General features: G+C 44.7%; 1 protein-coding gene across 2 annotated transcripts; it reads right to left on the bottom strand.

The window, feature by feature from the left end:
• Positions 1 to 5,680: 5,680 nt before the first annotated feature.
• On the bottom strand, positions 5,681 to 16,121 carry LOC140643121 (tubulin alpha-1C chain-like). Of its 2 annotated transcripts, none has more exons than XM_072844572.1 (5): positions 16,042 to 16,121; positions 11,521 to 11,743; positions 8,372 to 8,520; positions 6,321 to 7,001; positions 5,681 to 6,073 (listed from the first exon to the last, which is right to left on the bottom strand). In XM_072844572.1, exons 1-5 carry the CDS (start codon positions 16,042 to 16,044, stop codon positions 5,780 to 5,782), a joined length of 1,350 nt encoding a protein of 449 aa, XP_072700673.1. In that variant the 5' UTR covers positions 16,045 to 16,121; the 3' UTR covers positions 5,681 to 5,779. The 2 variants fall into 2 exon arrangements, with proteins under 2 accessions (XP_072700673.1, XP_072700674.1); XM_072844573.1 differs by lacking the exon at positions 16,042 to 16,121 and adding an exon at positions 15,457 to 15,771.
• Positions 16,122 to 17,842: the final 1,721 nt, after the last annotated feature.

Raw genomic sequence — 17,842 nt, forward strand, 5'->3', positions numbered from 1 at the left:
CCACAAAGAAAGGCTTAAACCCTTGCTGTTTCTGCAGCCTCAAAAACCGCTCAATTTTGCAGTTGATGTAACACATACTGTTGCACACATTGGGCCAAAATTGAGAGACCACTCACACAAACACTTACTGTTGTCACATAGGAAGCCTGGGGTACACCTTAAAGCAGAACTGAGCTCATCTAGGGGGCTGGAGTACTGCGTTTTAAAGGCATCGAGATGCGCTTCCTTTCTTTCTCAGAAAGAGTAATTCACTTCAGAGTTCCTAAGTCATCCTGCATTTCTAACTATCTGTGTTAAATATTAGCAAAAATTATTTCCTGAATGTTTCTGGAATGTTTTCTAGACCCTCACACTTGGTATTTACAGCTGTTGTTTTCTAGTAAGCATTTGAAAAGACGACTAACTTTTTGTGCCCAAGTACTCCAAGCTCTTGACACAGCCCAAGGAAACCAAAACAATGCTGCAGAGAAACTGTGAAACATGCTCCTGAAAAGTGACTGGAAGTTTTACAAATCACTGAGGAAACAGGACAGTATCACAAGAACTAAGAATATCTTTAAACAAGTTAACATTTTATGTCACATGTAGCTGGCCATGGAAAGTAGGGTCTTCAGAAAGCCAACAGACAGGCACACAGCATCAGAAAGATGATGAGACTGGGTTTTGACTGACTCAGTTCACTGAAAAGCTCCGCAGAAGGCACCACTCTTCATGCAACTCTTACCCTTTTTTTGTTTTTTATTTAGTCTTCTGGTACTTCTCAGCCAGCACCTACAATACCTTCAGAGCAATGTAATTTCTCCCACTTCATCATGCTCTCATTCCTTCTCTCCATTAACAGTCAGCTGAGACTACAAACCTTTAATCCTCTTGCCCAACTTTTAGAAGAAATCTTTAGATCAAAATCTTTGCACAGTCTAGAAGTTACATAGTTAGTCCTCCCTCTAGTTCAGACCAAAACAGAAGGACGGGATCAATCGTTATCACCTTGCCAATACACACAGAAAATCCCTACAACACTTCCAGTGGAGTTCTGCAATAAGATGGAAAATTGTTCTTCAGCTCTTTGCTGCTGAATTTGTTTATAAGACCAGTCCCTGTTTTCAGAGTTCAAATTAAAAACATCTTTTTTTGAAGTAATTCCTTATAAACTTGATGTCAGAACTGGTGAGATCAGGAGTCACCTAATCCAGTATCTTATTCCTGACAGGAGCCTCAATTACATTTCCCCTGTACCTTCCCACCTCTGGTAATTCACAGTTCCTATACAAGATATGGTATCTACATTTAATACCCTAGCTGATTTTTCCTCCAAAACTTTTAAGGCTTGTAAAATAAATGAATTAAAAGGTATAAAAGCATTGACTGAAAAATCTGCAAAATAATTTGAATCTTAGGTTGTTACAATACTTTAGCAAGGAAAGTGAAAAAGCCATCCCATTACATTAAAATAGCTCTGCATTATAAATAGTGACAACTGCAGTTTTGCTTCTGTGAAGCATCTCCTACATAAAGGAAAACATGACCTTGTGCAAAGGCAAACAAAGTTTTATTTGGCAGAAATACAGGCATTTCAAAACATCAGAAGAGAATGGCATGGGGTAGCACCCTAGCAGCATTGTATTTCAGCTGTCAAGATCTCCCCTGTTACAACATTCATGCAGATTTGACTGAAAAGCACAGAGTCAGGCACATCTGCCTCATCTTAGAGAATTTGCCAGAGTGGAAGCAGTATGTCAACAGAAGGCCTAACAAGACTGAAGGCTTGGGACAAGGCAATCAAAAACTACATGCACATTTATAGCAGCATATTGACAAAGTAATGAATTGACACTGCTATTCCCTTAGCTTTTTTACTAGTTCCTCAAAATTTTCACAAAAAATCCCTCTAAACTGCCCATGAGACATTCTCTGACTCCCCTCCATTACACTGTGGAGAAAGGCAGAAGGTAAAGCCAGAGAATCTTTAATACCAAGTCATATTATCCATTTTTTTCAGATAATGCTTTGTATTTTCCTAAAACACTGCCAAGAACAGTATAATTTGCAATCTTACCTCTACTTTCTCCACCAGAATAATGGAGTCACCCTATTGCTTCTTTACTTATTCACTTTCAATTAAAATCTCACTCACCAGTTCTAACTCCAAAGAGCTATGCTCTCCTAAACAAGTTCACGCTTTTCAGCAACAGGCTTCTAGGGTGAATGTTATCTGACAGGGTTCAAAGTATCTGAGGCAGAAAAGCCCTTTCTGAATTTTATTTGAGAAAAATTTGCTCCGTAGAAAGTGGCAGCATGTGCAGTTGTAGGCTTATGTTACCTATACTGTCCATAACGCTAAACCAGAGATTTTTATCATACAATTACACTGTGGCATGCTTACTATAGAAATTAGAAATGTACATAATTATATATATAATATAGACATTAACACATTAAAAGCTATTCATATTGCTTATTCAGAAGGCAGAGTGGGTGGAAATCAAATTCTGCTGCACTGCATTCCCCTGGAATGGCACCAGCACCATCTTAGAACAGATCTTAGAGATAAGACCAGCAATTTACAACAAAGTTCACAGCAATCCACCATGGGCTCCAGCTCACTTCCTCCTCCTCCACTTAATGAGTCATAGAAGTTATTCTGTATCAGGTGATAGCTATTAATTGCCAATCTCAATACTGGAGAAAGCTGTGTCACCACACAGGTAAAGGTATATTTAGTTACCACAAGATAATGCCTGCACTTCTGCCAGTGCAAACAGGCACATGACTGTTCAAAGCAGAAGTATGGGGATTTCTTACCAAAGAAAACATACATTTGAAGTTTAGAATTAAACAAAGGCTTTCAGAGTGCAAATAAAGCATTTTCTTTTAAGTGACAGCTAATCTTAACCTCTGCAAGTTTCAGGTATTCATTCTTACACTCACATTTTAATTTAGTGTAGGATCTCCTCTACATTTCAGGAAACAGATGAACCACCCATTTGTTAATTCAACCATACAGCTAGTAATTATAACATGTTTAAGGATTTCTGCAGCTAGCTGAAGCAAGAGCAGTTTTAGCAGGATTTTCCTGCTGTAATTATCTTGGCTTCTTATCTGAGAAAAACACTATCTTAGCTCACTATGCAGATGCCTATGCTGAGAGCTAACTGCCCACTAGCTAATGCAACAGTGTTTCTTAATACTAATATAAAGAAAATGTGAGTATGATGTAGGCTGAGAATGTATAATGTATTTTCAGCATCAGTCTAATGGCTAACAAGTGACAGAGCTTCTTGTCAGACCTTCCACCAGTGGATGCTTGCCATGTTTCAGCGTACCATCTTTTCAAAGTAGCATTGCATGTTATTTTTAAAAATTAAAAGCATAATGCACCTCAAATCTAATGCCTACATGGAATGAGATTCCCTAGTCAGTCCCAGTTTTTCAAAGTGCTCAGCATTCAATATGCACAAGCCTTTTACAAGGATGCTAGAGTGCTGTGTCCTGCACAGACTCATCATTGTACATGCCCGGATAAAGCATTTTGACACACTGCAAACCAATTCCCATCACATAAGCAGTGTTCTAAATAAGGGTAATCCACATGTACAGTGAAAAACTAGACAGTATCAGCAAGAAACAGGGCATGCCAGCCTGAAATAATGAAAGGAAGAATCCCAGATAGAAGAGCCAAATGATTGCTAAAAGATCACACTGAAGGCCAGTTCAGAAATCCACTCCTACACAACCCCCGATACACAGAACTTAAAGGAAATTATGGTGCCAGCACTTGTGGCCACACAGCATTCTTCATGATCTGCCAGTAGTACAAGATTTCACACCAAAGATCTAGACACCTGCAAGGCATGAAACACTCCTTTGCATATTCCTCTTGTGGGCACTGCCATTAAAGATCTGAATGCATGCACTGAAATGAAGTCGATCTGACTTGCAATGAATGTGACAGTCTCTTGGGTTATGCCTAGCACATTTGCTTAATCATCCAGTAAGTAGGAAAATAAGCTAGTCAACAGGACTTGAAATTCTCTACACTTATGTCTACCCTGGAACATAAAAACTCAAGCAAAAGCAAATGAGAAACTCACTGAAACTTTGGACATGCCCAGCTATGCTGAATGGCAGGAGGTATGATTTACAGAGCATCTGTATATTCTGCACAAGACCATGGCTGACAACAGTCTGAGGCGCTCATCTAGGTTATAAAGCCTGAAGATTGTTCTTCCACCTGTATAAAATTGGTAACTTCCATCTCCAATAAGTTAATTAATTTCAAATCAGATTGACTCAACCCAATGGCTGCAAGAACACAAAGAACATAGTAATTCAGGACAAGTTTTCAGCCTAAGCAAATTACAGGTCAGCCCTTGCAGACCAGGCTATTCTGTGAGACCTTCAATCAACAGCAGCAGCCTGTTAATCTAATTTAAAAGTGATAGCCCCATCTAGTAGTATAAGCACACCCAAGTCAGTTAAAACTGAGGTTAGGGAAAGATTCCCACTTTATGAGTTGATGTCAAATACTGAAGCATTACCCAAGTACTGTAAGTTTCCCATCCAGAAAGAAGTTAAGGCACTTTTCATACCACAGCTAAGCCCCCTGCTAAGCAGGTGTGTGCATCTCCACCACCTAACACAGGCTTCAAGGCTTGGCCTGAATCATGCTCCACTATTAAATCAGAAGGAATATAAATACAGTTGAAGTAGGACAGGGAGGAAATCTCCAGCTCAAATCTAGTCTTGGAGTCAAACTTTGGTGTCCTATAATCACATTCAGTATTCGATCATCATAACATATTTGTCTTTCATCTTTGCTACTTCTGTGGGAGAGATTCCTCAGTCACCCAGCTCCAACACAGGCTTGGAAATAGTCAGGTTATGTGGTTTGTGGATCACTGCCCTGTGTCCCCAAGCCCCAACTCAGACCATGTAGAAGGTTTCAGACAGAGGCTGTCCACATCTGAAGATAACCTGATTAGCCAAATCCTCTCCTGTTACATCAGCCTACATGGAAGGCAGAAGGATGTAATTTGCATATCTGAACCCATGGACTAATGACTTCTGCAAAAGAATTAGTTTTCAGGAAAACCAGTGTTTAACCCTGGCCAGCTAACCCAGAGATTTTGCTCCAGACAGCTTCAGGCAAAAGGCTGACTCCACAGAAAGCTGGCAGGCAGGGACTGCAGTTCCTTCCATGGGAGGACAAAGCAACACCAGGGCAACAACCACACAGGTTCTGACATGGCAGGTTCCTCATGCTATGGGCACACCCTTTCTGGATATCTCTTCCCCTTCCAGGTTACAGCATCTCAGTTACTGGCCCATGCTAAGTCTAAGTACAGGAGAAAACTAACTCAAATAGCCTTTGGTTTTAAAGGTGTTGCATCTTTTCTTAAGGGTAATACAAGGTTAGTTCCTGTTGCCTCATGACACCAGCTTTAGAGCCTTGAAAAAATGTAGCCAACTCATCCTTCCAGCAAAAGCTCAAGCACATTCTAGTCTTGTGTTCTAGGGGAAAATATGCACTATTAGCTCTTCAAATAGCAATGCCTTAAGGACAAGAACTCATCTAACCATAGCACGATTATTTTATTCAGCTATCTTTCTCAGAAAGAAATCTCCTGGACTACTTGCATATAGTTAACAAATGTACATAGTGTTTGGACACTACCAAATGTCTTGATTAAAGAAGTTTATTCTGATTATTTAACATGATTTACACCACTACTGAAGAGGCAGTAAAATGGCAAAGACTTGCAATTCACTTTTGTTGTATTTAATATTCTTCACCTTCATCTTCTCCATCCATTGAGTCTGTGCCCACTTCTTCATAATCTTTCTCAAGTGCAGCCAAATCTTCCCGAGCCTCTGAGAACTCCCCCTCCTCCATCCCTTCTCCAACATACCAGTGAACAAAGGCACGTTTGGCATACATCAGATCAAACTTGTGGTCTAGACGAGCCCATGCCTCAGCAATGGCTGTAGTGTTGCTCAGCATGCACACTGCCCGCTGGACTTTGGCTAGGTCTCCACCAGGAACCACCGTTGGTGGCTGGTAATTGATGCCAACCTACGTGAAAAGCAGAAGAGACCATGAGTTTTTGTAGCATTTGACAGTGACTATAATCAAAGAAGTCAGACAGTAGTTGAAGGAAGTGTTTCACTCCTGAGAAAACAGCTCTGTATAAGAAGTTACATCTCCATCTCTCAAAATGGAAACCAGGTACCTACAGAACATCTCAATCAGAAAATACACTCCATAAGCCTGTGACAGCGAATGAGAAGTCTTAAAAAATCATGATGTAACTGAGACTTGCCTTAAAACCAGTAGGGCACCAGTCCACGAACTGGATTGTGCGCTTGGTTTTGATAGCAGCAATAGCAGCGTTGACATCCTTGGGGACAACATCCCCACGATACAGCATACAACAGGCCATGTACTTGCCATGGCGAGGGTCACACTTCACCATCTGATTGGATGGCTCAAAGCAAGCATTGGTTATCTCGGACACAGAGAGTTGCTCATGATAGGCTTTCTCTGCCGAAATAATTGGGGAATATGTTACCAATGGGAAGTGGATACGAGGGTAAGGCACCAAGTTAGTTTGAAATTCAGTAAGATCCACGTTTAAGGCACCATCGAATCTGAGGGAAGCAGTAATGGAAGAGACTATCTGACCAATGAGGCGATTGAGATTGGTGTAGGTTGGGCGTTCAATGTCCAGGTTCCTACGGCAAATGTCATAGATGGCCTCATTGTCAACCATAAAGGCACAGTCGGAATGCTCCAGAGTGGTGTGGGTAGTCAGGATGGAGTTGTACGGCTCAACAACAGCTGTCGAGACCTGTGGTGCAGGGTAGATGGCAAATTCCAATTTTGATTTTTTCCCATAGTCAACTGACAGGCGCTCCATCAGCAGAGAAGTAAAACCTGAGCCAGTGCCTCCCCCAAAGCTGTGGAAAATCAGGAAACCCTGCAAGCCAGTGCATTGATCAGACTGAAAGAGAAAATACATGTGTTAAAGCAATTGTGTGGACATTAAGAATCCCCAAACAAGCTCAAGACAGACAACTCCGAATTCTGACACATACCAACTGTTCAAGCTTCAGGGAAGTAATATTGAATTCGATTAATCCAGCTATAATCAAGGAACTGCCCCATAAAAAAAACTGTATTCTTGGCTATTTTACACCCCCCACATATTGGAGGGTGACCTCTCCACTTCAAATTACTACCTCAAAACTTCCCCTACACCCAATTCTCAGGCCAAGGCCATTAACAATGACCAACAAAAGCAACAATATTCAAAGAACTACAGACCATCTACCCCTTACACTGATTTGACCTTCTCTACCTGCACAAAAATGGAGCAATCCCCTGTCCCAGAACTATGGGTATAATCCTTTAAGAGTTGCAAGCATGTAACTCAGTTCAGGGAAGTGAGCTGTCAATGTATTACACTGCCATTCCAGCTTAGTCTTCTCAGATGAAGAAATTAGACTGCCTTGTCCTCAGAAAGAAGTGCCCCATGATGCTTCACTTGATTCCCAGGACTGTCAGGGACTTCCAACAACTTGTAAGAAGAAATTACAACCATATTTTTCAGGTCAAAGTACAGCCTGCTGCAAACTTATCTTAGCTTTAATTAGAGGTGGTGGCAGCCAAGTGTTGAGAATAATACCAGTTTTGATCTGCAAAAGGTGTACTTTTCAGTAAGACTCATTTAGCATTCCATATTAAAGCACCAGAGGTGCTTTGGATTTTTTTGTGCAATGAGAATTCCTTACCTTTGTGACACAGATTTGGTAAAGTACATGCTTAGCAGCCCTAAAAAAGGCACTCTAACCTTCTAAGCTGACAGCTTCATAAGTTTGCCACATGATCAAAGTACTGGGGAGCCTGAAACATCCCAACTTACTGATATTTATTCCTTTCCTACTGTTATTACCATAAAATTAATTCAGAAATTATAACAGCAGGAAATGCAAACAAAAGTCTAAACCACAGAAGAAAAACTCCTATTTAAACTTCCTTGCAAGAACCCCAGCCAGAGACCAATCCAGCAGGAACTATGCAAATCAAAATTCTTAGTCCTGGCTTTCTGAAGTCAAACATGAAACTATGAAGTTTTGGGCACCTCATCAACACTTTAGGCCACTTGAAAGTCATATCTGACAGGAATAATCCAACCATTCTCAGCTGGCTAAGAATAAAAACAGATACAGACTAAGTCCACAGATTCTCCTACTACGGAATAAATTAAAGCACAATTTGTAGGCCTATGTATTTTTGATAACCTAACTTCCAAATCCTGTAAAACTGGATAAAGAAAGATGTTTAAGAGCCTTCAGCAAAGAAAAGTCTTACCAGTTTCCTGATACGCTCTAGAACTAGATCAATTATCTCTTTCCCAACTGTGTAATGACCTCGAGCATAGTTATTTGCAGCATCTTCTTTACCAGATATCAGTTGTTCAGGATGAAAGAGTTGCTTGTATGTCCCATTCCTAACTTCATCTGGGGAGAGAAGATTAATATTATTTATAAGAACTTTTCTACGTAGACCAGGTTTTTCAAACTTCTGAGGGCATCCAGAACAAGGTACCTAAACCCTTACAGTTAAAAAGCAGCCTGAATTCTACCCATCAGTAGGTGACAATACTTAGTACAGTCTAAATGTTGAATACCCAAGAAAAATGAAGTTCCTGTTTAAGAAACTGTCCCATTTTACACATAAGGTTAAATTTTTGACCTGCCAGAACAATTTAAAAGTGGACTGTAGCAGCAGAATCATCTTCCACAGTTTAAAGACAAGTTAAGGCCCACTTTGCAGATCAGCATCTGAAATACTGCTTTTCCCCCTTATCTTCCAAGCTCTCCAGGATGTTGCCTTATTGCTTCTGCAGCTGCGGGCAGTCAGAGCCTACACCACTTGCTCATCCCCTTCTTTCCCTTAATTGTACTTTCTGCCAAGGGTAGAGAATAATGTTCAAAAGGAACAGGAGATGCTCTTGTAGAGATATTCAGTTATTCAAATACTGAGCCGTTAAGCTCCAGCACAAATGGCTGTGTTATAAAGAAACCATGCAAATTAACACACAGCATCCCCCACCAGCTCCAGATCTGGAGAATGATTTAGAGTCATTATCTCCACTAGTTATCATAAATATGCACTTACATCTAGCAGGCTAAAGCTCTATCCTACCACAAAGGTACAAAGACACTCATCATAGCTTTGTCACTGGTTTAGCTCAAGCCATTCTTGAGTTGCATGCTAATGCAGTACTGCATCCTTTAATTAAAATCAGGGGGAAAGCAAAGAGCTTTATTAACTACAGATGAAGTTGCCTCTTTGCATACTTTTTTAATCTGAAAAAGAGCCAGCAAGACAAAGGTAAGTAGAATTCAAGATTTAAAAACACAGTTACTATTTGAACCAATTTAGACTGACCAGCTACCACAGCAGTTTGCAATCCAATACTCTGAAGTATTTCCAAGCTGCACCAAAATAAAAACAATTTGGAGAAGTCTACCATTCAAAATACATACATTTCTAAGACTTTCTGCATTACCACTCCAAGTTATGAAGGACAAATATGGGTAAAGGGGAAAAATATAGAACCTAAAGAAAAACATAACTGATAGGGGAAACATGAGTCAAGATGGTCCTGGGGAAGAAACAAAACTGGAAGAGTTAAGAGGATCAGTCATTGACTATGAAAGTGTGCTGGAATAAAGAATTTAGAGTTCAGGGGACAGCTAAACCAAGCTTTCCACTTTCCCCTGGATGTGCTAGCCTTCATGTTTAAGTATGTGGGGTAGATTTTTAAATATTTGTGTTGAATTCCCAGACATGTTACTGCCCTATTTCTTAGTGGAAAGTTTGATGTGATTTTACCACCACATCTACAGAGCTGGTGTACAGGTACAGCAGTCCTGCTGCTTTCACTAAGAGCAGCACTGATCTGGAAGCTCCAGAAATCCCTGGGGTACACACAGCAGCTACAGAGCTGCTGTATGCACAATAGATTTTTTTCATAAACACAGTGCAGAGGGACATGCTGCATGAATGGGAAGAGTCATGCTAACCCTGCCCAGGAAACTGGATCAATAATTTTCAAATAAGCAGGGCAGGAATAAAGAAAGAAGGCTAGGCCCCAGAAAGGGGCATGATGTACCCTTTAACACAAAACCCTAACTTTTTTAGTATTACCAAGTATTTCATAAGACAGCCTTCTGCCCATCTCCCCACACTGCACTTGCATCATTAACAAGTGCTGGAACACTACCTCTTACCATTTGTCCCAAGACTCACCAGCTACTCACCCCCAGAGGCAAGGTGAGAGCTTTGCCACCTGCTCTCCTTCACCTCATTCCTCAGCCTTTTCTGGTTGCTGAGAGCCACCACCTGGCCAGCAGCAGAGGAAGCAACAGCAACAGCCATGGGGCTCAAGAAAACAAAGCCAGACCTGCAACAGCTCCTGGGGGTATTAGTGTACAGCCAAGGGTGCTTTGGCTCATTTCAAAGTTATCAGTCCAGCATTCCCACCCTTGACCTGCCCAACAGCTTTCTGCTGTCCTGCAGAAGTTCATTCTACTGTATTAGCCACAGAAAGTGGTTTGGGGGTGTGCAAGGAACCTAAATTACAAGATTCCCACGATTTGGGTACAGAGGAGTAGCCTAAGCCTAGTCACTCATCTCCCCTTCCCAACTCTCTGTATTGCAGAAAGATAAACACAGCAACCACACAAGCACAGGCCAACACAGACCTCCCCTTCTATGAGCACCCCAAATCACTACTTAAGGCAAGACAGCCCCAAAACTGGCTCCAGCAGAATTACTTCAGGCACACACATTGGCAAGAGCAAAAACAAGATTCATGACACAAGGAACACGGGTCCTGTGAAACTGGGGAGCTTCACACTGGGCTGGCAGTGTAGCTAATGCCACAGAATGTGGCATATCACAACATGGGATATCAGAACACTAAGAGCCAGTGTTGCCAGAGCTTGGGATATAACTGATTTTCAGGGTAAGAGTGGATGGTTATCCAAAGATAAGGCAGCAGGAAGTTGAAGTGCATGTTTGGAAGTCCCTGAATTTAGGCTAGCGATTGAGACTCATTTCTGCAAGCACTATTCAAGCTACAGAGAGTAGAAGATTGTTTTGGGAAAGCACAGGAAACATTCCAATGTACAAAAAGAAATCTGCTTAATATGTTATACATATCACATCTTTTAAAAAGGTTCCTATTGACTGCTGTACACATTATACCATATTGTTTCAAGAGGTTATAACTAGTTCCTTGGATAGCAAAAGCATCAGGAATGTTCAGAAGACCCATTTAATTCCACAGGCTGGCAGAAGGTAATATTTAAATTCTTTAGAGCTCCAGAGCACACATTTGCCAGTCTCAATGAACATAAAGCCAGGTATTTTCCTTCACTAGAAGGATGTGGCAAGCTTTACATACTACAGCATGCTCTACAGTCCCTTGCACAGGTCACTGTATTTACCTATGACTGCTGGTTCAAGGTCCACAAACACAGCACGAGGGACATGTTTTCCTGCACCAGTCTCACTGAAGAACGTGTTAAAGGAATCATCACCTCCACCGATGGTTTTATCGCTTGGCATGGTACCATTGGGCTGGATGCCATGCTCCAGGCAGTAGAGCTCCCAGCATGCATTGCCAATCTGCACACCAGCTTGACCAACATGGACTGAGATGCACTCACGCTGTGGAGAAAAAAATTGGATCACTCAGCAGAAACAGCAGTTTCCTTGTTTAGAAAACATTCAGCACACACAGCTTGAACTCCCATACTGCAAAGCTATTAAAACATTGGCCTTATTGTCTTGGTGTTAGGGGCATTTGGCACAAAATACAACAGAACACAAAAGCCTCTTTCAGTCATCATCCACCTCCACCTAGAAAGACCCTTTGGGGCATTGTCCTTTTTACAAACTCATTCCTCCTTGTTCCTATCCTCAACCAAACAGAAGAGTTTGATCAACTCTTCAAATCCTTCAGCCAACTCCTCTCTTCAAAACAAACACGGAATATTCAGAAAAACTGATGACTACACCTGTCACTGGTCTAAGTGTCCAGAAAAACTTCACCCCCAGAACTCCAGCCCCAGGAGCCACATAAGCACAGCCACCAGAGGGAGCAAAACCATCTGCAAGGGCCATTTTAATATACCTAGAAAAAATATTCTCCTGATCACTTTAGGGAACTTTGCCATTCTGTAACAAAGTATTTGCTTAACAAAACCCTTAGTATCACTTCACAAATACGGAGCATCAGGCCTCACATCACACTACTGTATGCAAAGTCCTAAACTCCTTAGCACTAGACAAAACTCTACCACATTTAAGCTACATAGAAAATAGTTTGTGTCAGCAAAACGATCTATTCATACCAATTTATGGATTCCCAAGCTCCCTTTGATGTCCAGAGCATAAATCCAGCTTCCTTAATATTGCAGTGTAGGGTTTTGAATAGTAAAAGCCAAACCACAATGGAACCATCTCCAAACTCCTAGTTAATCTGTGGCATTTTATATTTAACTTCTGGTTTTGAGTGACAGAGTTAAACACATTCTAGAAGAGCCTGCATAGACAACAGTTTTGAACAACAGTCACATTTAACTATGTTCAGACCCTATGATTGCATGATACAATTAGTCTCCTGAAATTCCAGGATAACCACGATCTGGAACTGCCCAGTCCACATCAACAGTCAATGCAGGAAAGCAGGAGCACAGTCCTTCAATTTATTTCAGAACCCCAAGAAATTAAAATCTATATTTGCCAAAAAACCCATCACCTGTTCTCAACCACAGCACTGAACAGCTGAGAACTGTTGTTTCAGCTCCCCATCCAAGCTGTGTATTCAGATATACAGCTTCCAGAAAAGCAATCCACATCTCTGCAACCAGCCTTACTCAAAGCTGCTGCCACACTACTCCAGTGCTCTCCAGGCCAAAGCACTGGGCTTGGCAAGGTACTGCAGTGGTAGAGGACAGCCAGCCTACATGCTGCAAAAAGGGCGACAGGAAAAGCAGCTTCCGCATGCAGCCCACCAAGGCTGCACTGTTGCAGGGAAGCCCATGGCAATGAATTAGGCCACATCATCCTTTCAGGAAAGCAGGAGGACAGCCTGCAACTCTCTTCTACAGTGAGAGGAGAAAGAGTAGAAATATACCACCACTTCAGTCTGGATCCTCACCTGTATTGAGGTCCTGTCAGTGATCCACAGTTTGTTAGTGAAGCTCCTAAGCAGCTGGGGAAGGTCAGTGAAAGGAAGCATGTAGGGACTAGCACACCCAAGTGAGGTGAATGCATGGAAGACATCAGATATGAGCTTTCCACCATCAAATGAATTAGCACTACTACTTCAAACTACAGAAAGCAACAACAATCATTCATGTTCCAAAGAGAAAATTTAAGTCTTTGAAAGTACAACTTGGGCAACACAGCCACAGACCAGATCCTACAGGTGCCATTTAAACACGTGGCATGTTTACTGTGACAAAGTACAAAGTTCAGCACTTGGGGCAGAGTAACTCCCTGCATCAGTACAAAGAAGCAATTAACTGAGAAGCAGCCCTGCTGAAAAGATCCTGGGGGTTACCACAGAAACCATCCTGAACATTCAACAGCGCATTCTCATCCTCAATAAGGCAAACAATGTGCCAGGCTACAAAAGGAGACACATGGCCCCAAGAAGCCTTCCCTCTACTCTGCAGGAGGGTTCAGGTCAGATGTTAGGAGGAGGCTGGGAGATTCGGGCTGGGCATTAGGAAAAGCTTCCCCAGCAGAGTGGTGCAGCTGTGGAACAGGTCACCAGAGAGGTGGGAAGGGATCTCCATCCTTGGAGGTTTGCAAAACTTGGCAAGACAAAGTCAGTCACAAAAACCTGGCCTGGTGCTACTGTTAGCCCTGCTTTGAAAGGTCTCTTTCAACTGCTTTCCTGCAACTCTACCAAGTACTTTTAAATAGTATGTGGCTACTTAAACACAAATCTTTGTCAGACACTAAGAGACTGCCTATTTTGCTCTGCAGAGCCTTTTCATGGCAGCAGAAGTCTTGCAGTACCAAGAATACTAAAGAACAGACCAAAATCTGAGCCTTGAAAGTATAATCTCCAAGTTGTAAAGACAGGCAAGAGATAACTGTCACACTCATTACAATTCTGGGCCTTTATGCATCACTGATGGAAGCTTCATAGTTAATTCAGTTTAAATATGTACTACAGACAGTACTGTTAAGTGCTGTATTCAAGCCACAACTCAGAACACAGAATCCTTAAGTAATTAACACTAAATGCTCTTCCCTACTTACATTATTTTCAAGCACAGAACCAGTTTCAGTGAAAAATCCCAGAGAATTTTCCCAGCCCAGCCTGAACCTCTCCAGCCTCTATTACCCATCTCCTTTTGCTATATGATGCACTCCAGCGCTCCAGTACAAGAGCACTGCCTTGTCTTCTGTAACTGCCCTTTCAGTAGTTGTAGACTGCTACTAGGTGGCCCCTTACTGTACTCTTTGCCAGAATCAAGAAGCCCACCTCTCTCCAGCTGCACTGGCAGATCATGCTCTAGGTCCCTTGTACTCTCCAGCACAGTATTTCAGGTACAGCTTCATCTGTGTGAAGTTGATGGAAAGTCAAGTTTCATGAGAACGCCTGTACCAGCTCAGACCAAGTTCAACAACATACCATAACGAGGAACGTGGTTTCCCTAGAACAAAACTCAAAGGCAACCGCATCCTTTGCGGAGGTGATGGACTGCATTCACATTCTTGATTTGGCTTAATTTAAAAAAATGTGACCATGAACAGCCCCCCATGGAACGGTAAGAACAAGATAAGGACAGCAACACATGCCTCCAATAGTCTCCTAACCATTTTCAGTTTCACAAATACTTCCTATGCTTTCACAACCCTGCAGAAGCAGTCTGCTACATTTTTAAATCCATGTAACCTTCTGATATCCACAATCTCTTTTCAAAGAGAGATCTACAGGACAAACACCACATGGAGAAGGACCTCATATTTGCCCTAGAGACTCCAACTGACAGCTCCCACTTGTTGTGCTGCACAGCTCAACAGCTGATCTCTATCCTCTTTATGATGTCCCAGTCCATTATCATACCTTTCAGATATCCTTTCAAGGCTGACTCCTAACTTAGAAGGTCATTCCACTTCAGCTTTTTTACCCAGCCAGTCTCACAAAGTCCTTCAGGAAATCTCCCCATCAGCCCATTCCCTGACCTCTCCAAACCACCTCACACCACAGCTGGCACCTGACTCCAGCGGGGGCAAAGACCAGGACAGAAGCAGCAAGCTGCACCTCCAGAAACACCCAGTGCGATGGCCTCCCCTGCCATTCCGGGTCCCACAAACCCCAAGGAGGTTTCCCCCCCATTTTTATATTCAACAGGTACCTGTGAAAGCACCCCAGCAGCTCACCCCTCACCGCGGTGTGCGGGCTGGACGCCCCGCCACTTCCCGCTCCGGGGGCCCATGGAGACGCAGGCCCCTGGGACTGGCTGCGCCCGGGGCCGGAGAGGCCGCCCCAGGCAGGGCCGCGGCTCCCCGCTGCTGCGAAGGGAGGGAGCCGCCACCTCAGAGCTGGCCGCCACGGGCCGAGGGTCCCGCCGCCACCGGGGAAAGCCGCCCCGCCGCGGGCCGCCATGTTCTCGGAGGAGCCGCCACCATTTTGGGACGAGATCGCGCGCCGGGACGCGGCACGGCGAAGGCCCATCGGGGCGGCTCGGGGCCCGCCGGCGACCACGGTCCAGCGCGGGGCCCGGCCCGTCCCGTCCCGCCCGGCCCTCCTCCTCCTCCTCCCCCCCGCCGCGGAGTCCGCGGGCCGGGGCGGACCCGCGCCTCCCGCCGCGCACAGGCGGGGCCGCCCCGCCCCCCCGCGCCGCCTCAGCGAGCGAAGCGGCGCCGGGAGCCCCGCTCCGCCGCCCGGGAGCCCCGCTCCGCCGCCCGGGAGCCCCCCCTCCCCCGGCCGCCCGGCTCACCATGGCTCGGGCGGCGGCGGGCAGCGCTGGGAGCGGCAGACGCGCAACGGGTCTGGGCAGCACCTCGAAAGCGGCCGCCCTTCCCGGGCCCGCCTTATATAGGGAGGGGGGCGGTGCGATTGGCTCCCCGCGCCTTGCTCATTGGCTACGCCTCGCTCGGAGGCGTAACCTCCTCGCGGCACTATTGGGTGTCTGCGCGTCGAGACCGTCCGCTCTCCCAATCGGAGCCGGGCACTGGCCGCGTGCAATGCGCCCGGCTGTGCGCCATTGGATCGCAGATATGAATTTCACGTTCCTGCGCTAGCTATTGGTTGATTCGTAACCAGGGTCGGGGAGGAGGCGGGGCTTAGTCTTCCCGCCAACGGAGGCCAGCGCTTCCCTCTCAGGCTTGGCCGCTCGCCGGCTCCGCTGCGGGTTTCGCTGGTCCCTTGGGCGGGCGGCGCGGGCCCGGGGTGGGGGATCGCTGTCCCCGGAGCCAGTGGCCGGCGGGGAGAACGAGAGGGGGAGAGCAGCTTTGCCCACCTGAGGGGCCCGGGCCTGCTGTTGGCTGCGGGCAGACCTGGTGGTCAGCGCTCGCACTGGCGGGACAGGCCTGAGGCGGGTGGAGGGTTGAGAGCTCAGCCCAGGGGAGCCCTGGCCGGGGCCAGACTGCACTGGGGGGCTGCTCTCAGCCCTCTGCCCGAGGGGCTCCCGGGCCTGGCGGTGCACAGAGCCCAGTTAAAGCAGCCAGCGAAACGGCCAGGCCGTGTGAGGCCTGGATCACAGGATCACAGCATGGGCACCCAAAGACCCCTGGTCCCACAGGCAGGCTCTGTGGGAGTGCTCATCTCTAAGGGTGGAAGAGTGAGATGTGAGCAAATCTTTATATTTTCCCTCCAAGGAGGGAAGAGACAGCTCCATTGCACCGTCATCAAGCAAAGCAGTGCTTGTACCAACTATTACTGGAATAAAGAGTCACACAATGGAAAGGATTTAAAGCCAAAGGACCAGACCTGGAAAGCCATGTAGATCCTCCTGAAATCAGTAACTTTGGTGTTTAAATGCCCCAGTTTAAGTTGGGTGTTTAGATGGGAAGTGTAAAAACCCTGTGGTGTGTCCTGAGGGTTATATTAACAGAAATATTCATGAGATTGCCAAACTTGCTTCTTGGGTGGAAAGCAGCTGCTGGTAGTGTATGCGTGTCAAGTTTGTTAACTGGAGCACCATCCTTTCAAGGGAAGCACAGGCATCAGTTTCAGGAAATTGCTTCTCCCCCTGCAGAGCTAAGTCTTTGCTGGCTGGATAGGTATGTGAAACATTTTAAACAATAACAGACTAGATCATGTTTTCCTCTTCCTGTGTAAACCTCCATTCCTGTGATCAACCCAAACAAAAGTGATGCTTTTGAAGGGAGTGTGGTGGAGTCGTGTCAGGCTGGGTCTACAGTCAGCTGGAACAAGTGATGGGAAGTGATGAACCCCCTCGCTCCTGATCTCAAGGGCATGGTAACTAAAGCCTGCTAAGGATGCTACTATTGCTATTATCAATTTCATTGTGATCATTTCAGCACAGGGTGTGGAAATTAAACCTGTGTGGGTGCACACTCAGAATTACTGAAAGAAAAGAAAGGCAAAAGTCCTTCAGAAAGCAAGGATCAGAGGATCGAGAGATAAGGACAGAGACGAAGGAAGGGGAAAAAAACCACAATATTGATATACTTGTTTTTCCAAAGAATGATGCCAAAAGTAATGCGTGGCTGAAAAACAGATAAGGTGTAAGACAGTCCTAAGCTGGCTGTATTTAGAGAATTTGGCTGTCTCCA

Source organism: Ciconia boyciana, chromosome 23 (genome assembly GCF_034638445.1).
Source record: "Ciconia boyciana chromosome 23, ASM3463844v1, whole genome shotgun sequence".
NCBI lineage: Eukaryota > Metazoa > Chordata > Aves > Ciconiiformes > Ciconiidae > Ciconia > Ciconia boyciana.

Excerpts from the sequence above, each read along its gene's own strand:
- LOC140643121 (XM_072844572.1), bottom strand. Across the intron at positions 7,002-8,371 it reads TAGAGCGTATCAGGAAACTG|TCTGATCAATGCACTGGCTT; the intron begins GTAAGACTTTTC and ends TTTCTCTTTCAG. Across the intron at positions 6,074-6,320 it reads GGTGCCCTACTGGTTTTAAG|GTTGGCATCAATTACCAGCC; the intron begins GCAAGTCTCAGT and ends CTTTTCACGTAG.